We start from the raw sequence: 23,561 nt of genomic DNA, 5'->3' as shown, positions 1-23,561 counted from the left end.
TATATTCCCCTCATTAATTTATACATAAGATGTATAAGATCTCTAAGATCACCCCTCAGACTCCTGTGCTCCCAAGAATAAAGTCCCTGCCTGCCCATCCTCTTCCAAAAGGTCAGGGCCTCGAGTCCCAGCAATATCCTCATAAATATTATTTGAACCCCTTCTCTGTGCAGTTCTCCAAGTGCGGCTCCACCAACATCATGTGCAACTAAAATAAAATGTGCCAACTTTTAAATTCAATTCCCTGACCTAGATAAAGGCCAACATGCCAAAAATGTTCGTCACCACCTTATCTATCCGTGATGTCACTTTCAACAAATTGTGTACTTGTACATCTGGACCCCTCTGCTCTACAACACTCTCCAAGGTTCTACCAATCACTAAAAAGGTCCTGGTTTGACTTCTCAAAATCCAACACGTCACACTTATCTGAATTAAAGTCCATTTGCCATTCCTCGGCCCACTTGCCCAGCAGATCAAGATCCCTCTGTAATTCTTGATAACCATCTTCACTATCTATGATACCACCTTCTTTAGTGTCATCTGCAAACTTACTAATTACGCCTCGTACATTCTCACCCAAATCATTGCTGTAGGTGATGAACAACAATAGATCTAACACCGATCCCTGAGGCACCTCACTGGTACCAGGCCTCCTGTCCGAAAAACAACCTTCCACCCTCCTCTCTCCTTCCGACCTTCTCTAATATGAAAGACTCACGGTTTGGCCAGGCAGAACATCCTGACAAGACAGCTGTCACTTTGAAGAAAGCACTGATGCTTTCATGCTCTAATGAGTAATTTACCTCAATGCAAGACTTACATTTGCAAAGTGGTGTCACTAACTGGTTCCAATTGAATTGTTCCTGCAGCTGCTATCTGGCAGCTCACGTAAGATGAAGGATTGTCCCTGAGTTCATATCAAGAGTTTGGAATAAATTAATCCAGATTCACGATAGTCAAGTCAATAAATTCAAAAGCAAGCATCCCCTGGCTCTTTTTAAACATATTAGCCTGGAAATTGGATCCATTTGCTAATTTTTTATGTGCAACTCATGCATGAAAGTGTTTTCACCCGGGATAGATTGTGGTTGTGAGATTTTTCAGATGCTTATCAGTGGGGAGTTGTAATAATTTCCATTAAACTAAATTGTTTTCGCAGCATTAATATTCTTTTGAGGGCATGAGCTTTCAACATGTGGAATTAATTTTTTTTCACGGTCAGAAAGGATATTTGGCAGGCATTATCTTTAATTATCCCAGAAAAATGGTGTCCTTTGGGAAATCTGCCCAGACAATTGGGCCTGTACTTGCCGGAGTTCAGAAGGATGAGAGGGGACCTCATTGAAACACCGTATAGTGAAAGGCCTGGATAGAGTGGATGTGGAGAGGATGGTTCCACTAGTGGGAGAGTCTAGGATCAGAGGCCATAGCATCAGAATAAAAGGACGTACCATTAGGAAGGAAATGAGGACAAATTTCTTTAGTGAGAGGGTGGTGAATCTGTGGAATTCATTGCCATCGAAGGCTGTGGAGGCCGTCAATGGATAAGACAGAGATCCATAAGGCATAGATTCTTGATGAGGGGTTATGGGGAGAAGGCAGAAGAATGGGGTTGAGAGGGAAAAGATAGATAGATCAGCCGTGACTGAATGGCGTAGTGGACTTGATGGGCCAAATGGCCTAATTCTGCTTCTATATCTTATAAACATGAACTTATATGCAATTCTATATAACTGTGTGGCTGATGGCTTCCCTTATGTCACGAACCAAACAATCTCACAAGCCACACAGTTCATGGTCCCTCCACTGTCAGCAGAAGCAGGAGATTTTTGGATGACCTAAAAAACTTCACTGTTCACTCATAGAGAAGCCAGAAACACATCAAGCAGGGTTAGGTCAGCAAAGTGGTGTCAATTGGAGGGTTTGCACTATGACATTGATGTCCTGCAAACAACACTTGGCAGCCTCAGTTTTCAATGGTGTAAATTTGCATCATTGGTTCTTTCTTCACTGTTTGCAGTTATTTTGTACAAATCGAGTTTGAGCCATAGTTTAGAGATACAGCGTGGAAACAAGCCCTTCAGCTCACCTATTCCACGCCGACCATCAATCACCCGTTCACACTAGTTCTATGTTATCCCACTTTCCCACCCACTCCCTGCACACTAGGGGCAACTTACAGAAGCCAATTAATCTACAAACCCGCACTTCAAACCTACACTGAAACTGTGGCACCCGGAGGAAGTCCACGCGGTCACAGTGAGCATGTGCAAACTCCACACAGACAGCACCCGAGGTCGGGATTGAACCGGGGACTCTGGCGCTGTGGCTCTACCAGTTGTGTCTCTGAGCCACCCTTGTTTGCTACCATCACTGCAGTCTCGACCTGAAACGTCACCCATTGCTTCTCTCCAGAGATGCGTCCTGTCCCGCTGAGTTACTCCAGCATTTTGTGTCTACTTGCAGTCTTAACACCCGCGTCAGCAGACCATTCATGGTGTGGGACTCAACAAGGCTATTCATCACCTGATGGGGCCCTATATACATGCGAGGTTACTGCGTCTCCTCCCTTCCTCACACCTTCCCTCACCCCCACATCAAGCTTTTCAACAGCTATTCTTAGAGTGGCACAAAGAGTGTGCTTTAAAATCCCAGCCAGCCAGTGCCACAGCAGCACAGTTTCCTCATGCATCCCCGATGGGAAATGGTTTTGTGCACAATCTCACACGTTTAGTTTAGTTTAGTTTAGTTTAGTTTAGTTTAGTTTAGTTTAGTTTAGTTTAGAAATACAGTGCGGAAACAGGCCCTTCAGCCCACCGGGTCCACACCGACCAGCGATCCCCACACATTAACGCTATCCTACACACACACTAGGCACAATTTTACACTTACAGTATACCAATCCAATTCATCTACAAACCTGTACGTCTTTGGAGTGTGGGAGGAAACCGAAGATCTCGGAGAAAACCCACGCGGTCATGGGGAGAACACACAAACTCCGGACAGACAGCACCCATAGTCGGGATCAAACTCGGGTCTCCGGCGCTGCAAGCGCTGTAAGGCAGCAACTCTACCGCTGCGCCACCGTGCGGCCCATGTAAAATGAATGAATGATTGAATGATACATTATTATAACATGTGACATGTCATGTTGAGATTCTTTGTTTTGCATACACCAGGCATGCAAAGAGTGGCCACATATAGGGCGCTGGAAAAGTTACAAAGTATTCCATTTAATTCCCAATTGTCCCCCTTTGTTCTCAGAGGCCCCTCCATGCCGGGTCCTCCTTTGTTCATGGAAGCCCCCCCCTTCTATGTTGTGAATCTTTGCAAGGAATCTAAGTGGGTGATGGTGCCGAACCCAAGACATGTTTCACACGGCAAATGAGAGTGAAATCCACTCTCTAGTTAATTCTTGATTAAGATCATGATTTGAGGGTTACATTTTAAATTTCCTCCAAGTCGTGCTGTGAAGGAGATGTCACCCTTCAGATGAGGCTACAACCTGCACTCTCTCTGCCATGTCGGGTGAATATTACAATCACTATTTCAAAGGACAGTGTGTTGAGTTAACCCTATTGCCTTGCCCTGTATCAGTCACTCAACCAAAATCAGACCGTCTGCCCATTATTACATCGCTGCATGTGCTGCTGCTATTCCTGCATTAAAATAAAGACCGCTTAGTTCACAACCTCTATCATTCTTTCCCATTTTGCTTTAAGTGTTAGGACCCCTGTATTACTCCATATTCTGAGAATCCTCTACGCAGGTCAGCTTACTGTTAGGACTTGCCACTACTTGTGTATTTATTTTCCGCTTAATAAAATACGTGGTACTTTCCAGCCGAAGCTACTGCCTGATGGTTTTTGTTCCAAAGTCAACAAGGCCCACAGGACCGTGAGATTTATTCAATCTGAAACGCAACGATAAGGGTTTCTGTTTATTGCCCTGGGCACAATTATCCAGTGCTGACCTACACTTAGCAACGGAACATTCACTGTCACTGGAGAGCTGAACCTGTGGAAAACATCTGAGGCATAAGTCCAAAAGAATCGCAGTTAACGACTTCCATTAGATTGTGACTTTAAGCTAACACTTCCTCTGCTGGTCTTTATTTGTTGTGCTTTCTCTTACATATGGTCATGTGTTACATGGAAACATAGAAAATAGGTGCAGGAGTAGGCCATTCAGCCCTTCGAGCCAGCACTGTCATTCAAATCTAACTTTTTCTTGAAAACATCTTGTGAATTGGCCTCTAGTGCCTTCTGTGGCAGAGAATTCCACAGATTCACAACTCTCTGGGTGAAAAAGTTTTTCCTCAACTCAGTCTGAAATGGCCTACCCCTTATTCTTAAACTGTGATTGATCCCTGGGATGGCAGGACTTTCATATGAAGAAAGACTGGATAGACTAGGCTTATACTCGCTGGAATTTAGAAGACTGAGGGGGGATCTTATTGAAACATATAAAATTCTTAAGGGGTTGGAGAGGCTAGATGCGGGAAGATTGTTCCCGATGTTGGGGAAGTCCAGAACCAGGGGTCACAGCTTAAGGATAAGGGGGAAGTCTTTTAGGACCGAGATGAGAAAACATTTCTTCACACAGAGTGGTGAGTCTGTGGAATTCTCTGCCACAGAAGGTAGTTGAGGCCAGTTCATTGGCTATATTTAAGAGGGAGTTAGATGTGGCCCTTGTGGCTAAAGGGATCAGGGGGTATGGAGAGAAGGCAGGTACAGGTTACTGAACTGGATGATCAGCCATGATCATATTGAATGGCGGTGCAGGCTCGAAGGGCCGAATGGCCTACTCCTGCACCTATTTTCTATGTTTCTATGTTTCTATGTGACCCCTGGTTCTGGACATCCCCCAAAGTAGCAGAATTAGGCCATTCAGCCCATCATGTCTACTCTGCCAATCAATCATGGCTGATCTATCTCTCCCTCCTAACCTCATTCACTTGCCTTCTCCCCATAACCCCTGACACCCGTACTTATCAAGAATTTCTGCCTTAAAAATATTCACTGACTTGGCCTCAACACCCATCTGTGGGAATGAATTCCATAGATTCACCACCCGCAGACTATAGAAATTCCTCCTCATCTCCTTCCTAAAGGATCATCCTTTAATTCTGAGGCTGTGACCTCTAGTCCGAGACTCTCCCACTAGTGGAAACATCCTCTCCACATCCACATTTGCACAGACACGTCAATTTTCAACAATTCAGTTGTCACTAGACCATAATGTTCTGAGCACAGCCTGGTGCCTGGAATCGCCACCCACGATGCCCATCTACATAGGAGTACCTTTCCCGCATGTGGTGCAGGCTGAATAAGCCCACTGTCTGCAACCGAGAGAGGTTCTGCAAGGTAAAGCGGACCTCAACTAGTGGATCGGGCTCAGACAGCCCGTCGCACAGACCCTCATGGTCTTTCACAGCTCGCTACCAACAAAGCCTTTTGAGCTGTCTATAAAAGCTCTGATTGTCAGAGACAGTTAAACACTATTCAAGGAGATATGAACGATGAAAACAAAAGAAAATAATAGACTGAAAGTACCATAAAAATAATACTGAGGTAAGAACAACAAAAACAGAACCATTCAAATAAATCAGGTCACTGTTCACACACCAGCTATTCCTGCCGTATGAAGGTGAAGTGCATCCGATCCCTTTTCGGGTGGATGAAGGGTGACATCAGCTGGAACACTAGATTTCATATGGACATAGATCACTCAGGCAAAGCCATTTTGTTCCCAGGTCTGACCCAATAGTTGCGATGACCCAAGAATTGTGAGGACCCGAGTGTTGTGATGCCTCAGGTGTTTTCACGGAACCATGCAGCTACCTGCAATGCAGCTACCTGCAAGGCAGCAGGCAAAATACATGGATCTTGATCCTTGAGGTTAAAGTTTATTCTTGTCACGTGTACTGGCGTAGAACAAAAAGCTTTTGTTTGTGTGCTATGCCATCAAATCGGATAATACGATACATGAAAACAATCAAGCCAAACACATGTACAAAAAGTAGAGCAAAAAGGAAAATACAAGAAAAAAAAGGAAAATACAAAAAGGAATATTCTGCAGAATATAGTTTCTTTGCATTACAGCATAACGGTTCCAGGGGAAAAGTCCAATGTCCGCAATAAGGTCGGTTGGAAAACCTACCTCCTACATGCTTATGTAAGATAAATATTTCTCACCTATTCGGTGGCACAGTAGAGCACATGATGGTATAGTCCTCAGATAATTAATCAGGCAATTTCCGTTTTACAATTTATTATCATTCCTCTCTGAAAACAACAATGTTCTATCGAACTTAATTAAATCCTTCATCAGGAAGAGTTGGTTTAAGTTAGGTTTAGATTTATTATTATCATGTGCACTAAGTACAGTGAGAAGCTTTGTTGTGCTCGCAGGCTAACCAGATCAGATACCACCATACTGTGTATAAATACAATAAAGTCAAACTCAGGTACAATAGGTAAAGCAGAGGGGAAGGTACAGAGCTTAGTTCTCAGCAATGCAGTGGACCACTTCCATAGACAAAGTCTAATGTAGTGTACCAGTTCCATAGACAATGTCCAATGTCCGCAGTAGGATGGAGGTGAATTGGACAGTACCCTAGCATAAGGAAAGACCGTTCAGAAGCCTGATAACAGAACGGAAGAAACTGTTCCAGAGTCTGGTGGTGTGCACTTTCTCGCTTCTGTGTCTTCTTCCTAATGGGAGTGGCGAGAAGAAGAAATGACTGGGGTGGGACAAGTCTTTGGGCTGCTTTCCCGAGGCACCGTGAAATGCAGATGGAGTCATTGGTGGGGAGTCTGGTCTGTGCGATAGACTACATCCACAACTCTCAGCAATTTCTTGCAGTCTTGGGCCTGAGCTGTTCCTAAACCAAGCTGTGATGCAACTTGACAGTATGCTTTCCATGGTGCATCTGTAGGAGTTTGCAAGAGTCATTGCTGACAAGCCATATTTCCTCAGTCTTCTGAGGAAGTAGCGTCATTGGTGTGCCTCCTTAGCTATTGTTTCCAGGTGGTTGGTCTATGACAGATCGCTGCTAATATTAATGCCAAGGAACATAAGGCTTTCAACCATTTCCACTTTGAGACCATTGATGCTGATTGCTGACATTGCTTGAGAGGTTATTCTGACACCAGTTTCAATAAAAGTGTGGACTGGAAATAAGAAGGCCCTTCTAAGCTGAGGTTTGTGTGATTTTGCCACATGCATGAACCAAATATAACAATTCCCTGCAATATTCTGAAATACTATACAATTTTGTTTTGTTTTGTACATAATTTTATCAGCTTGACGCAGACCTCTAGAATGACTGCCACCTTCTTGCAATTTCTTTGCCCGTTGCCATGCTGACAAGGTGAGGGTCATTAAAATATGGCAGGAGAAAGGAAACAAGGATGGTAGAGAGGGCAGAGTGCGACAATCATGGAGATGATCGAGATGTATTAACTTCGTGAAAGTATAACTGAGGTAAATATGGCTTAAATGGAGATAATAGGAGTCTCCCGGCAATGAAACGGGCCCTTCTGTGCACCAACTATATAGCACTCATTTACATTAATCCCATTTTTAATTTTCACCACATCCCATCAACTGTGGCCCAGAGCTGGAGTCGCTGCCTTACAGTGCCAGAGACCTGGGTTGGATCCTGACTAGGAGTGCTGTCTGTACGGAGTTTGTACGTTCTCCCCGTGACAGCGTGGACTTTCTCCAAGATCTTCGGTTTCCTCCCACATTCCAAAGACGTACCTGTAGGATAATTGGCTTGGTATAATTGTAGATTGTCCCTAGTGTTTGTGAGATAGTGTTAATGTGCGGGGATCGCTGGTCAGTGCGGACTCAGTGGGCCGAAGGGCCTGTTTCCGCACTGTATCTCTAAACTAAACTAAACTAAACTAAACTAAACTAAACTAAACTAAATTAAACTAACTCCCTCAGATATTCCCACTCATCTAAACATTGCTGGTAGCCAATAAACATGGCAATCTACAGATTTCCGGAGATAGACACAAAATGCTGGAGCAACTCAAGCAGGCAGCATCTCTGGAGAGAAGGAATGGGTGACGTTTCGGGTCGAGACCCTTCTTCAGATGAAACGTCACCCATTCCTTCTCTCCATGGATGCTGCTTGTCCCACTGAGTTACTCCAGCTTTTAGTGTCTATCTTCGGTTTAAACCAGAATCTGCAGTTCCTTCTTATACAGATTTGTGGGATGTGGGAGACAACCAGGAGAAACACACGTCATGGCAGAGAGAACGTGGATACTCCACGCAGAGAGCATCAGAGATCAGGAGGGAATCTGCTTGCTGAAGGAGTGAGGCATCATTTGTACGAGCTGTGCCACTGCACCGGCCCATATAAGCACTTACTTGTAGAGTGCAGAAGGAAATATGACAATGCATTTATATGAGAACTGACAAGATTAATAATTGTGAGAGGACATTGCATCCTCCTCTAAAATAAACCATTTTATTGTAAATTGGACATGATAAGTCATTTCTCAAATCCAATTTTAGGTGTGAATTCTCCATTTGAATTTAATTTCCCAAGAGATCGTGAGTTAAAAATCATACTGATTGTATCTGCATGGATAGCGTGTAAAAATGTTTTAATAATCACAATTTTAAAAATGTTTGATACTCTAATGTATTAGAAATGCAGCATTATCGTACAGCCAATTATTTTATTTGTTTTTTATATGGCAGCAAACATAATCAGGACCATTGGCAACACAGTCAATCTCACTTCTCCCCTCTCCCCACGGTTAGAAGCATGTCCCACCAGATTCAAATCCGATACGATATGATACAATACGATAGAACTTTATTTATCCCAGGAGGGAAATTGGTCATCTTTTATTGGTCAACTTTTTACAGCTTTTATCCCATTCTTATCAGACACTGGAACAGACTTCTCTTGTGCTGACGATTTATTCCTGATCACCCAATCTACCTCATTGTGGCCCTTGCACTTTTTTTAGTCTGCACTTTCTCTGTAGCTGCAACACTCTATTATGCACTCATTCTCATTTCACTACCTGGTGTACTCGTGAATGGGATCATTGTACCCATCAGGTGTGGGATGATTTGCCTGGATAGCGCACAAAACAACGTTTTTGCTGCATCTCAATATAGGTGGCAATAAAAAACTCAATACCAAATACCAACACCAAGATATTCAGAACAAGCAAGCAGAAATTCCAACATCATGATGCACAAAATGAAGGTAGCTCAGGACATTATTCAGTAAAACTGAGACAACGTTTTTAGTATCAATGTGTTGGAAGGAACTGCAGATGCTGGTTTAAACCGAAGACAGACACAAAATGCTGGAGTAACTCAGCGGGACAGGCAGCATCTCTGGAGAGAAGATATGGGTGATGTTTTGGGTCGAGACCCTTATTCAGACTGAGAGTCAGGGGAAGGGGAGGGGGAGATACAGAGATAAGGAAGTGTCAGGTGTGAGAACGAGACATCAAAGGGGGTGGAGTTCAAGGAAAATGTGGAATAGATCATTGTTATCTAGGAGAAGGGAACAACAAAGCAAACAGAGATAAAATGTAATCAGGGTCAGTCAGACTGGTCAGAGAACTGGGAAGGGGGAGGGATGGAGAGAGAGGGAAAACAAGGATTGCTTGAAGTTAGAGAAGTCAATATTCATACCGCTGGGGTGTAAGCTGCCCAAGCAAAATATGAGGTGCTATTCCTCCAATTTATGCTGGGCTTCACTCTGACCATTTGAACACTCTGAACATTTCAGTATCAATGTTACTGTTATGAGATTAATGCACATCATTCCTCAAGCCAGGAAGTTACCTTTCAACTAGCACCAGAGTTGGTCTGACATGGTGAGAACTATCTCTTCAGTCAACAGTGACAGTGGGAGGCAGAAACCCATTCAGGTTTGTGACTAACTTTGATGAGGGAAGGCAGCAGTGTGCAGTGTTCAAGCGTGCTGTTACATTCCAACTGGTTCACAGCGCCAGAGACCCAGGTTTGATCCTGACCTCAGGCACTTTCTGTGTGGAGTTTGCAGGTTCTCCCTGTGACTGGGTGGGTTTCCTCTGGGCTCTCTGGGTTCCCCCTACGTGCCAAAGATGAATGGGTTTGCAGGGCAATGGGCCGCCATAAATTGCTTCTAATGTGCAGGGAGTGGATGAGAAAGTGGGATAACTTAGAACTAGAGTGAACAGATGATTGATGGTAGGCATGGACTCGGTGGGCCGAAGGACCAGTTTCTATGCTGTATCTCTAAACTCTATTAGAGGACGAACACAACTTCAAAACAGTGTTTAATATTGAACCTTTAGATTATATAAAAATATTTCAACCAATTCCAAGATCATTTGTAGGAGCCATGAATTCCACTGTCCTGCAACTCATTCTGCGGAGGACCATGGTTATCCAGGTCCTTTAAACAAAATGAATCGTAGAATCATAGAATACAGGAGGAGGCCATTCGGCCCATAGCTCGGTCTTTCTCCAATAGTTGGGATCCATCCTCCAGTTGTCAACTGGGCCGTTCAGGATTCGGTCAGGATAGTCCATTCCTTGTTATCGCAAGCCGGATTTCGGCGTGGACGCTGCACCACCCACCAAATAGACAGGCTGACCAATGACATCGAAGACAGTTTCACAAAGGGTGACAAGGCGGGCATCACACTGGTGGGCCCCACCGCCGCGTATGATACTGTGTGGCACCAGGGCTTGATCTTGAAGCTCCTCCGAACCATCCCTGACCATCATTTAGTGCGGCTCCTTGCCAACATCCTTGCCAACCGCAGTTTTGTACTCAAGACCAGCGACGGACAATCTAGCCGACCGCGATGCCGAAGAAACGGAGTCCCGCAAGGCTCGGTACTGGCCCCCATGCTCTTCAATCTCTATATCAGCGATCTGCCACGCATGACCTCGCGCCAGTATGGATACGCAGATGACTTGGCCCTACTGCACTCGGCCAAGATCTGGTCAAATGTTGAGGATGTGCTCTTGGCGGATATGGAACTTGTCGCGGGCCACCTTAAGACCTGGAGACTAAAACTGAGTGCGGCAAAAACCACCACAACGGCCTTTCACCTGAACAACAAGGAAGCTCAATGCCAGCTACCCGTCACCCTCAATGGGTCACCCTGACCCTACAACCCATTTCCTACATACCTCGGGGTGAAACTAATTTAGATCGGCAGCTGACCTACAAGCGACACCTTGAAGCTCTCCGTGCTAAAATCTCGGCACGGAACAACCTCCTGCGTTGCTTGGCCGGATCGGCATGGGGCGCCAGGACATCTACTCTTCGAACCAGTGCTTTTGCACTCGTGTACAGCGCCGCTGAATACGCCGCCCCAGCATGGTGCCGCAGCGCTCATACCAGCAAGCTAGACGCCACCCTCAACGACACCATGCGGATCATCACTGGCTGCCTACGCCCTACTCCCACGGATCTCCTGCCGATGCTCGCAGGTATCGCACCCGCCAAGCTTCGCGGAGAGTTCTTCACTCATAGGCTGGTGTGCAAGGCCCCATCGGACGCCAAACATCCTTTGCACCACCTCGCCCAGGATTCACAGCAACTGGGATCTCAATGCCTGTCGTCTCGTCACCCTTTCTCTCCCGTCATGCAGCGACCCTCTGTGGCTCCGGTTTCAACATACTAGGAGCATGGAGAACCAGCTGGGAACAGACATCGCCACCTCCTCAATTCACTGTCGCAACGAACACCACAGCCCCACTCGGCTGGGACATGCCCCGCAAAGAGTGTGTCGCCCTGAACCGGCTCCGCACAGGGGTCGGCCGGTTCAACGCCAACGTGCATCGCTGGGGGTTGCGTCCATCAGCAGCCTGCGTGTGTGGAGCAGACCAGCAAACAGTGCAGCACGGCATTTTCGACTGCACTGTCCTCCGTACCCCCTGGTGGAGGGGTAGACCTCACGGCCCTCGACAACAGCACATTGCACTGGCTACAGCGCCTGGAGGGCGTGACATAACTTCTGCTGCCTCAAAGGCAAGAAGAAGTTATCGCTTACTGTATGCACTGCAGTGGATATTTTTAAGGCAGAGATAGACAAATCCTTGATTAGAACGGGTGACACGGGTTATGGGGAGACGGCAGGAAAATGGGATTAGGAGGCAGAGATCAGCCATGATTGAATGGCAGAGTGGACTCGATGGGCCGAAGGGCTTAATTCTACTCCTGTAATTTGTGAACGTGAAAATCCCTGTTGGGATTCATGGAAAGCTTAACATTGATTTCTAAGTGAGTGGATTTAGGATTTATTCACCCATAGGGAAAACTTTCCACCCTCCATGTCCAGATAGGGTCAACGCTGATCCAGAAATACTGCTGAACAAATAGATGTCATTGGCTTCTGAGCAGTTCAATTTCAAAGTCAGCCCATGGGAACAGTGAATTCCAAAAGCTAGCCCTATCAGAGAAGCATTTCTAGAATTCCATGGATTAAATGACCTGACAAAAAACAAAGTGATAGAGTATCCTTATACATTTAAAAATAATCAAATGAAATATCTAGAGTTATCAAGGACATGTAGTAAACACGATGAATACACAAAGTAGTTCCTCCACAGAATTTCCACAGTCTTCCTCGCTGGACTTGAGTGGAATTGCATTGCACTGTGAATGCCACATGGGAAGTGTTGGCATACTGGTTGGTATTTCAGGTTAAACTGATCATGAGCGATATTGTGTTTGAGAACTAAGCCACCTTACAGCAGAAAAAGATGGTTGTCAGGCGGAAGGTGAGGCAAAACTGTAAGTACAATGAAACTTAAGATCTCTAGTATATTGGCTGTGAACTAAAGGCATCTTTGTTTTTAGTTTGGACTCACTGTTGCTGGAAAGGCTGGTTAGGATCCAGGAGATACTAAATAAGCAGTTCAGAAAAATATGAACTGATGGGTTTCAGGTCAAAATACCAAAGATTGTGCGTGTGGATTATTGCAGCAAAGAATGTTGTCCTCTGGGGGGGAGAAAGATAACTAATTATATTCGTGCCCCAGAACAATTTTTCGAAGGAATCAAAAGAACTGGGTTAATTTTCTAATTAATGAATCAATCAGTCCCTTTAATTGCGCTCAGTTTATGCCATTCAGTCATTTAAGAAAAGATTTATTGCAGCATCTAATGAATTAGAAGCTTCTTTCTTTATCTTCCTCATTAGGCAGTACACAAATCTGCAATGCAGAAACTTGGTTTGTTTGTGTGGTATACAGCCAAGGGATGTGCAGTTTGTTGATAGTCTAATTAAAACTAATATAATAATCATGCAAACCTCCGTTTGATATTTGTGGCAGTAATGCAGGCTTAGAGGAAAGACATTGCTTCGGAAAACTGTCAGAGCCACACAGCCCGCTCCATCCGCACGGCTGCTGAACCACTGACTTCCCTCTCCATTCCCAGTTCTGACAAGAGTCTTCAACCTGATTGATTAATTGAATACTTTATTGTCATGTGACAGGTCACACTGAAATTCTTTGCTTGTGCACCCAAGGTATGCAAATAATTGCCACATAAAGGCCGCTGACAAAGTTACAAAGTATCCCACGCCAGGTCGGTCCACCATTGTTCTCCCCACCCCCCCCTCCCCCCCATAGGGCGGTCCCCCCACACCGGGCCCCCCTTTGTTCCCGGCGGCGGGTCCTCCGATCCCCACGTGGCCCGTCCTCGACTGCTGTTGCCCTCAGCGACCGCCGACCCCGACCTCCTCCACCATCGCCGCCGGTTCCCCTCCCTGACGCCTCCGAGGTGCCGACCCAGGCCCCGGCCACGGGCTGCAGCAACCCAGGGGCCGGCTGTGGGCTCCAGCAACCCAGGGGCCGGCCGTGGGCTCCAGCAACCCAGGGGCCGGCTGTGGGCTGCAGCAACCCAGGCCCCAGCCAGGGGCTCCAGCAACCATGGGGCCGGCCACGGGCTGCAGCAACCCAGGGGCCGGCCGTGGGCTCCAGCAACCCAGGCCCCAGCCAGGGGCTCCAACAACCCAGGCCCCGGCCTGGCGCTCCAGCAACCCAGGGGCCGGCCGTAGCCTGCAGCAACCCAGGGGCCGGCCGTGGGCTCCGGCAACCCAGGCCCCAGCCAGGGGCTCCAGCAACCCAGGCCCCAGCCAAGGGCTCCAACAACCCAGGCCCCGGCCAGGGGCTCCAGCAACCCAGGGGCCGGCTGTGGGCTGCGGAAACCCTGGGGCCGGCCGCACGGGCTCCGCAGACCCGCAAGGCTTGTCGACCCGTGAGGCCCTGGTTCCGACTGAGCCGCGGGTCCCCAGCTCCAACCACAAGGCTCCACCACCAGGCTTCTCGGCGGTCTCCTGGCAGGCGTCCGGAAATATTAACTCTGTTTCTCTTCCCACAGATAGAGCCTGACCTACTGAGTGTTTCCAGCATTTTCTATTTTCATTTTGCTTGTTAAAATAAACCATATTTTCAGCTATTGCTTAATAGCTTAATACTTATCCAATAACTGCAGATTTAATTTGCCACTAGTATTCAAATTATGATCCCAACTGGACCTTCTGGTTACTGAAAATTACAGCACGACCTGGAACAAGACTAAACAAGACTCCATAGACGTACAGGTATGTAGGTTAATTGACTGGGTAAATGTAAAAAAAATTGTCCCTAGTGTGTGTAGGATGGTGTTAATAATAATAATAATAATAATAATGCATTACATTTATATAGCGCTTTTCATATACTCAAAGACGCTTTACAGGGATTTAGAGAACATAGGGAATACTGAGAAAAGTTGTCAAACGAGGCAGCAGAATATAGATCAGTTGGGAAAATGGGCAGGCTGGGGGGGGTCAAATGTAAATGGAAAGCATGCCATTAATGCAGGGCTCTCAGGAGCATTGATGTACAGAGGGATCTTGAGATGTAAGTCCATAGCTCGGTGAATGTGGCAGCACAAGTAAATGGAGTGGTAAAGAAGGCATGCGGCATATTTGCCTTTATTGGCCAGGGCATTGAGCATAAAAGTTGAGAAGTCATGTTGCAGTGGGATAAAACCTTGGCCAGGCCATTTTGAGAGTCGTTTGGGCAGTTCTGATTGCGGCATTACAGGAAAGACACTTTGAAGAGGGTGCAAAAGAAATTGGCTATGAGGGTGGTTTGGATAAACTTGGATTGTTTTCTCTGAAGCAACAGAGACCGAGGGGGTGGGGGGGGGGGGGGAGTGGGGGCAAACAAATGGTAGATAGTCAAAGTCTTTTTCCCAGGGTGGACCTGTCTAGTGCTAGAGGACATAGATTTAAGGTCAGCACAGACATTTTGGGCCAAAGGTCCTGACCCTGTGTGATATTCTTCTATGTTCTATGTCAGTTGTTTGTATATTTGTTAAAAGTTTAAAAAATCATTCATGGATTGTAGATTGTCTTGAATATAGCGATTGGCATCATTTACAGGTAGCAGAATTACACTGAATTTAACATGAAAGTAATAAATGGATCTGAATTGCAATAATCTCTCCATGAGATGAAATGGACAAAGACAAGGAAAGGGTTTCAGAAATTCAAAACGCTGGCATTTTGCTTTCATTCAAATGCTTGTATGACCTTTAGTTCTATGCAATTGAGTAAATGCGATCAGAAGTGGAGGTGCCAGCAAATGGAGGAAATATTATTGGGTATGACGTGTGTGACAATCTGCGTAATCTCCTCCCCACTCTCGAGGACTGGAGATTATACATGACCTCTCACCCTGACTATTTTTAGTAGCAGGAATGGTGAAGTACTTTACTGATAGAATAGTGACACTTGTGCTGCCTGGTGTTAAATCTCTTCGGAATTGATGCAGTCAGATAAGGTTTACTTCGAACTGCATGCGCCGAGCTGGGGGAGTGGGGGGGATAAAGCTGAGGGAGGAAACTATCTTTAATTCCATCAGAATAATCATGACAAAGCGTATCAAGTTCCCCTGACAACAGAAAATATATGGAACTCGCAAGCAAAGTGTAAGTGGAATAATCCTTGCAAAAGACTGTCCATTTTTCCAGACTGTCACAGCAAATGAATAAATTACACCTGCGGTGAGATTAAAAAAAACATCACCAGCAAGTCTTCCAGTCGGCGGCACGGTGGCGCAACGGTAGATTTGCTGCCTTATAGCACTTTCAGCACCGGCAACCCGGGCACGATCCCGACTATGGGTGCCGTCTGTATGGAGTTTGTACGTTCGCCCCGTGACCACGTGGGTTTTCTCTGAGATCTTTGGTTTTCTCTCACACTCAAAAGATGTACAGATTTGTACATTAATTGGCATTGGTATAATGTAAAATTGTCCCCAGTGTGTGTAGGGTAGTGTTAATGTGTGGGATATATTGCTGGTCGGTGCGGACTCGATGGGCCAAAGGGCCCGTTTCCATGCTGCGTCTCTAAACGAAACTAAACGAAACTAAACTACTACAGCCTTTTGAGTTTGACCTCTTGGGAATTCCCAGAATCTGCCAATTAGGAAGATAGCCCAGAGAAAAAGAAGTGAGTGGAAGAGGTGAGATAGGGGTTGGTGGGTGATGGATGGAACCAGGTGAGGTGGGAGATGGTGGGCAGATGGAGCCAGGCTTCAGTAAGGGAAGGGGAAGTTAGAGATAGAGGCTAGAAGGTGATAAGTGGAACCACATAAGAGAGGGATGGTGTGCAGATGAGGCGAAATGGGGAAGGGAATAGGAAAGGTAGAACAAATCCAGATGGATAGGTGTGTGGATGACGACTGAAGTAAATTTTATGGCTGACATTAAAAGTGGCCCGCTCTCCGTCACAATGCCGCCAAGTTTTGTTTTAGTTCTGAAAAAAATTGCTCAATGTAAGTCTCCTGTACTTGACTACTGCTGGAAGGAAGGATGAGAAACATCCATTTATACTCGATCTCTCAGAAACATGATGAACGATTGGAATTTTGTGAGGCTGTATGTAGTGATGTACGAGCAACATCAGAACAGGGACAGTTTCTTCCCAGCTGCTGTCTCCAGATTCAGGGACAGTTTCTTCCCAACTGTTATCAAGCAACTGAACCATCCCACCACAAACTGAGAGCAGTCCTGAACTACTATCTACCTCATTGGAGACAATCTTTGATTGGACTTCACTGGCTTTGTCTTGCCCTAAATGTTATTCCCTTTATCATGTATCTGTACACTGTGAATGACTCGATTGTAATCATGTATTGTCTTTCCGCTGACTGGTTAGCATGCAACAAAACCTTTTCACTGTACTTCGGTTCACTTGACAATAAATAAACAAAACTAAATCAAAACAAAAAAGGCCAAACCAATTTTTTCTAACTCAAACATCTCTTCAGAAGTCTCATAGCGTTTTATAGTCAGGAACTTCATCTGAAGGCCGTTCACTGTTGTAAAGTAGGAAACATTACAACCAAGTTAATTCAATGATCAGCCTGAAAGCATTGCCACTTATTGTATAATCCCAATGTTAATTGATACGTTTAGTTTAATTTAGTTTAGTTCAGAGATACAGCATGGTTACAGGCCTTTCGGCCCACCAAGTCCATGCTGATCATTGATCATCTGTTCACACTAGTTCTATGTTATTCCACTACACATTATGGGCAACTTTACAGAGGCCGATTAACCAACTGAAATCTTTGGGATCTGGGAAGAAATCAGAGCACCCGGAGGAAACCCCTGTGGTTTACAGGGAGAACGTGCAAATACCACTCAGACTGCACTCAAAGTCAGGAATAGATATATATATATATATATATATATATATATATATATATATATATATATACATACCGATCAGTCAAAACATCATGACCTGATGAGCCAAAACATTATGACCACCTGCCTAATATGCTGTTGGCCCTCCGTGTGCAGCCCCATATGCAGCAGGGTGTGATGCACTGTGTATTGTGACACATTCTTCCCGTGACCACCATTAAAGTTTCCTGTGACTTGTGCCACAGTAGACCTTCTGTCGGTTCAGACCAGACGGGATAGTCTTCGTTGCCCTCGCGCATCGATGAGCCTTGGGCACCCAACACCCTGTCGCCGGTTTGTGGTTTGTCACTCCTCGGACCACTGTCAGTAGGTACTCACCACTGCTGACCGGGAGCACCCCACAAGCCTTGCTGTTTCAGAGATGCTCTGACCCAGTCGTCTGGCCATAACAATTTGGCCCTTGTCAAAATCGCTCAGGTCTTTACTCCTGCCCATTTCTCCTGCACCCAACACATCAACTTCAAGAACTGACTGTTCACTTGCTGCCTAATATATCCCACCCCTTGACAGGTGCCATTGTAACAAGAGAATCAATGTTATTCATTTCGCCTGTCGGTGGTCATGTTTTGGCTGTTCGGTGTGTGTATATATATTATATATATATATATATATATATATATATAAGATTTAGTTTGTTATTGAAATACCCCCCAAACAGTACATGATAGCGCCACAATTTTAGCACCACCTTAATCACCTGGCGGGACACTCTGTCTCGAGCTCCCAGGAGTTCTACAGTTCAGCATGCTGATGAGGAGGACAGCTTTGATGTCATGACAGTCAACTACATATCCTCTTCTCGCCTTGCAGAGTTAAAGAGACACACAGCAGATGACACAACCTTGCAGACACTCGGCACTATCAACACACATGAATGGCCCAGCAAACAGCGCAATCTTCCACATGCTGTTTGCCCTTCCATTCAGAGATGAACTAACGATTGAAGACGGGGTCATCATGAAGAGTCACAAAGCAGTGATCTTCGTCACTACAAAAGGAGAACATCAGCACCATGCACTGAGGGCATCCTGGTGCAGGAGGGCAAGAGGCATAGTTTTCTGACCTACAATGACAGGCGACTTCAACATGGAGATACAGTCATGCTCTGTGTCTAACAGCGCAAAATCACACCAGCAGAGAGAACCACTCCTGCTGCATCCAGTTGCAGACCTGCCTTGGTCGACTGTGACAACAGACATCTTTGAATGGCACAATCAGCAGTACTTGGTGTGGGTGGACTCATATTCAGGCTGGTATGAGATTGACCTGCTTCGTGACGCTACATCAGCAACAGTCATCTCAAAACTTAAGAGACACCTTTCAGTTCATGGAGCAACACACAGCCTCATAGCAGACAATGCCAGACAGTTCACAAGCCAGCACTTTAAAGACTTTGCTACCCAGTGGGACTTCACTCATGTGACCAGCAGCCCAGAGTAACCCCAGTCTGGTGGGTTAGCTGAAAGAGCTGTCCACAGCGCTAAACAAATCATGGAGAAGTCTCACAGAGGCACAACTGATGTTTTTCTAAACCTCCTCAATCTCAGAAACGTGCCACGTGACACAACGCTTGGATCTCCAGCACAAAGACTAATGTCAGGGCAAATACGTACTATTCTCCCAGTCTCAAGGACGCTGCTTGAACTACATATGCGTAAGACTCAGGAGGTAAAAGCCAAGCTTCTAAATATAAGACTGCCACAAAAAATGTTCTATAATAAATCAAGCCGACCACTTCAGCCTTCGATGGAAGGACAGGTTGTCAGGCTGCAGACCCCACAAGGTTACAACCGGACGGGCAGGGCAAGGAAATATGCCAGGAGCCCAGGGCTTACCTTATTCACTCAGAAGGAAAGCTGTACAGAAGGAATGGCAGATACATTTTGCCTGTAGTCGAGCCTGCCCCAGCACAGCAAAATCCAAGTGACACCGATCACCAGGACACTGGACTTGGGTCAAAAGACTATAACACTCTCATAAGAGACAGACAAGAAATAATGGACACTGAGCAGCTCTAGGTTCAGGTGCCTGTAGCTAAGCTGCCTTTGAACACCACTGAAAGTCTGTACAGAACACGCTCAGGTCATGACAGCAAGCCAACTCCCAAATACAGAGACTGAATTCACTTGTCAGCTACATATACACAGACACATTGTTCAGGTTAATCGAAAGTGTGCTAAAAGCTGACAATCAGGTGTTCAAGTCAATATGTATGTTTACTATGCTGTGACCTTAATTTTGTGTTTCACAGTGTACATACTTGTTTGGCTATAGTAGCTGATATTCATACTATTTACATATTAAGCAGGGTGGTTCCTTATACTTCTTACCTCGTGTGTTTTTTTAATAGCAGTAACTGAATATATCTGTTGGATATTGGTCATTTTGTGACATTTTGTAAGTCCCGCTACATTTACTACTTAACAGAATATTTTGTCATTATTTGGAGCGTGAGCTAAGGAAAGGGGATGTAGATCAATCACGGTGTTCTCAGTACAGGGAGAGCGATTGCAGACATCGTACTGGGGGGAAGTTATCCTGCGCATGCGTGTTTCTCCGGGAGGTTCCGGTGGGATCACGAGCTGGGGTGATGGCGGCCATGTCGGTCACGTTGCATTCTTAATGGTCATTAAACCAGGTTTGAAGCCAAATAACTTGCTGTTATTCATGTAACATCAAACACACATGATTGGTCTCTGTATTGAAGAAGGAACCTTGCAGAACTGGAGGCAATGCAAAAGAGATTCACCAGAATCTCATCTCAACAAAAGAGATTCATTTCCGAATGACTTGGAATCAAAACCCAATTCATTCCAGAGATGAGGGATTTGTCCAATCTAGAATAAATTAGATGTGTATTCTTTGGAATTTAAAGGAATGAGGGAATATCTTATTGAAACATATAAGCATAATAGGATAGATTTTGAGAAAATTACACTGATGGGAGATTCTAGAACGAGGAGTCATAGATACTGGATAATGGGCAGGTTATTTAAAACAGGGTTTTTTTAGAGATACAGTGCGGAAACAGGCCCTTCGACCCACTGAGTCTGCGCCGACCAGCAAATCCCTAACGCTATCTTAAACACACTACAGGCAATTTACACTTATACCAAGCTAATTAACCTACAAACCTGTACGTCTTTGGAGTGTGGGAGGAAACCGACGATCTCGGAGAAAACCCACGCAGGTCACGGGGAGAACGTACAAATTCCGTACAGACAGAACCCATAGATGGGACCGAACCCAGGTCTCAGGTGCTGCAAGTGCTGTAAGGCAGCAATTCTACCGCTGTGCTCGAGGTGATTTGACATTAATTCTTACAGATGATGGTGATTCAAGGGAAGACAGTGGTACAAAGCAAACATTAATTTTTGCAAAGGGTGATGTAGCTCCATACCCTCAAGGGTCACAAAGGCGTTCTCATTGGATATAAATTTATATAAATTTTGGAAAGATCAAGGAATTGAGGGTGATGGGGAAATGGCACAGGTGAGAAGCAGGGGCCAGGGGCAGATCAGCCACGATCATACTGAAGGGGCAGGACAGGCTGGAGGGGCCGAGTGGGCAGCTCCTGCTCCTATTCCCATGTGATCTTGCGCAATGGATATTTCGAGACCAGACTTCGTAAAGGAAAATGTTGCCAATTACTTTGAATAATCATTTTATCTTTTCCACTAAATTTAATTATATGAAATATTGCAACCCAAGTAACCAAGGAAACGTTTCACCAGAAATGCTCCAATAATTATTCACAGATATCTTGAATATCTAAAAAAATTCTCATTGCCGATGACTGAAATTACCTGTGGCCTTTTCTGTCTCCTTCGGAGCAGCAGACTAATTAACAACATTGATGAATATCATGAACTCTCAGTGTGAAGTATATGTAATCACACGGATATGAAATTATTTGTGGTCACTGTTTTAAATCTTTCACTGATTTCTGTGCGCCTTGGTCATTTATGTTAGAAGAGGCAATCTGCATGACATTTAGGGGTCAGATTCTTCTTACCTCTCTCCCACCCCACCATGTTAGACCACCAGATGATGACCCAGACACCCACATCATTTTCACCCAGAGAGTTGTGAATCTATGGAATTCTCCGCCCCATTATTGCCATTGAGGGAGTGCAGCGTAGGTTCACCAGGTTAATTCCCGGGATGGCGGGACTGACAATACGATGATAGAATGGGTCGACTGGCCTGGTATTCGCTGGAATTTAGAAGGATGAGAGGGGATCTTATAGAAACATATAAAATTCTTAGAGGATTGGACAGGGTAGATGCAGTAAAAAATGTTCCCGATGTTGGGGGAGTCCAGAACCAGGGGTCACAGTTTAAGAATAAGGTGGCAGGTCATTTAGAACTGAGATGAGGAAAAAGTTTTTCACCCAGAGAGTTGTGAATTTGTGGAATTCTCTGCCACAGAAGGCAGTGGAGGCCAATTCACTGGATGTTTTCAATAGAGAGTTAGATATAGCTCTTCATGCTAAAGGAATCAAAGGATATGGGGAAAAAGCAGGAACGGGGTACTGATTTTGGATGATTAGCCATGATCATATTGAATGGCGGTGCTGGCTCAAAGGGCCGAATGGCCTACTCCTGCACCTATTTTCTCTGTTTCTATCAGCACTTCACTGTGGAGAGATGGTGAAAGCAAGACAAGTCTGGAGGGAGAAAGGAGTGATATTGCAGGAAGAGACAAGCCTGTGGATCCTAGTACCCAGCTGAGCAAAACCGTCAGCAGAGACGGCCTGAACGCTTGTCTTTCCCCTGTCCAAATGGGGCACGGAAGGGAAGGACATATGTAAGATTTGCAGGGGCTGGTAGAGCTGCTGCCTCACTGTGCCAGAGGCCCAGGTTCGATCCTGATGTCGGGTGCTGTCTGTGTGGAGCTTGCACGTTCTCCCTGTGACTGCGTGGGATTCCTCCGGTCCCTCCACTTTCCCCCCCTTCACATCCCAAGGACGTGTGGGTTTGTAGGTTCATTGGCTTCTGTAAATTCCCCTTAGTGCGCGGGGAGTGGATGTGAAAGTGGCAGAACATAGAACTGGTGTGAACGGGCGATCGATGGTTGGCATGGAGTTTGTGGACCATAGGGCTTGTTTCAACGCTGTATCTCTAAAACTAAAGATGAAAACATTACCATCAAATAAACAGGTGAAATATTTGACTTGCCTTGTTCCATGTCGAATTCCTCCACCGTATTGACAAAGTGTGGCCTGGAGTAGAAGTTGTGGGGGCCTGGTTGCTGCAGACCACCCAGGCTGTAAAAGCATTTCTCAGTCATGGCACAGTTGGCAAACGCACGGCGGCTCGGGATGCAGGGATACTTGGTCCAGCTCTTTGTTTCCAGGTCCAAGGCCTCAAAAGCCGTCACTGGCAGCTTCCCCTGTCTTCCTCCTGACAAAACAGCAGCACGTTATTAAGTTTTGGACAATGTGACCCGCGTTCAGACCGCTGTCAGAGAAACGTTATCATTTTAAGGACACAAGGAGTTGCAGATTCAGGAATCTTAAGCAAAACACAAAGTGGTGGAATAACTCAGCGGGTCAGGCAGCACTTGTGGAGGGAACGGACAATCGATGTTTCAGGTTGGGATCCATCTTAAGACTCAAGATTTTGGTTTTAGATTTCACTGGGGTGGGGTCACCTCGCTGGGGTGGCAGCGGTAGAGTTGCTGCCTTACAGTACTCGAGGCACAGGTTCGATCCTGATTACAGGTGCTGTCTGTACAATGTTTGTACGTTCTCCCTGTGACTGCTTGGGTTTTCTCCGGGTTCTTCCCACACTC

The 23,561-nt window shown here is 45.6% G+C and overlaps 1 protein-coding gene across 3 annotated transcripts in view; it reads right to left on the bottom strand.

Annotated features, from left to right (window-relative positions):
* klhdc8b (kelch domain containing 8B) overlaps positions 1–23,561 on the bottom strand; it is a 117,860-nt gene that overhangs the window by 35,237 nt on the left and 59,062 nt on the right. For all 3 annotated transcript variants that reach the window (XM_078414062.1, XM_078414061.1, XM_078414064.1), the window contains exon 4: positions 22,946–23,170. In XM_078414062.1, coding sequence (XP_078270188.1) covers positions 22,946–23,170 — 225 coding nt within the window. The remainder of the gene's footprint in view (positions 1–22,945; positions 23,171–23,561) is intronic.

The sequence above is a fragment of the Rhinoraja longicauda genome, chromosome 17 (genome assembly GCF_053455715.1).
Source record: "Rhinoraja longicauda isolate Sanriku21f chromosome 17, sRhiLon1.1, whole genome shotgun sequence".
In the NCBI taxonomy this organism is placed as follows: domain Eukaryota; kingdom Metazoa; phylum Chordata; class Chondrichthyes; order Rajiformes; family Arhynchobatidae; genus Rhinoraja; species Rhinoraja longicauda.
Note: the sequence above shows the minus strand (reverse complement) of the source record. Positions and strands in the feature narration are given on the sequence as shown.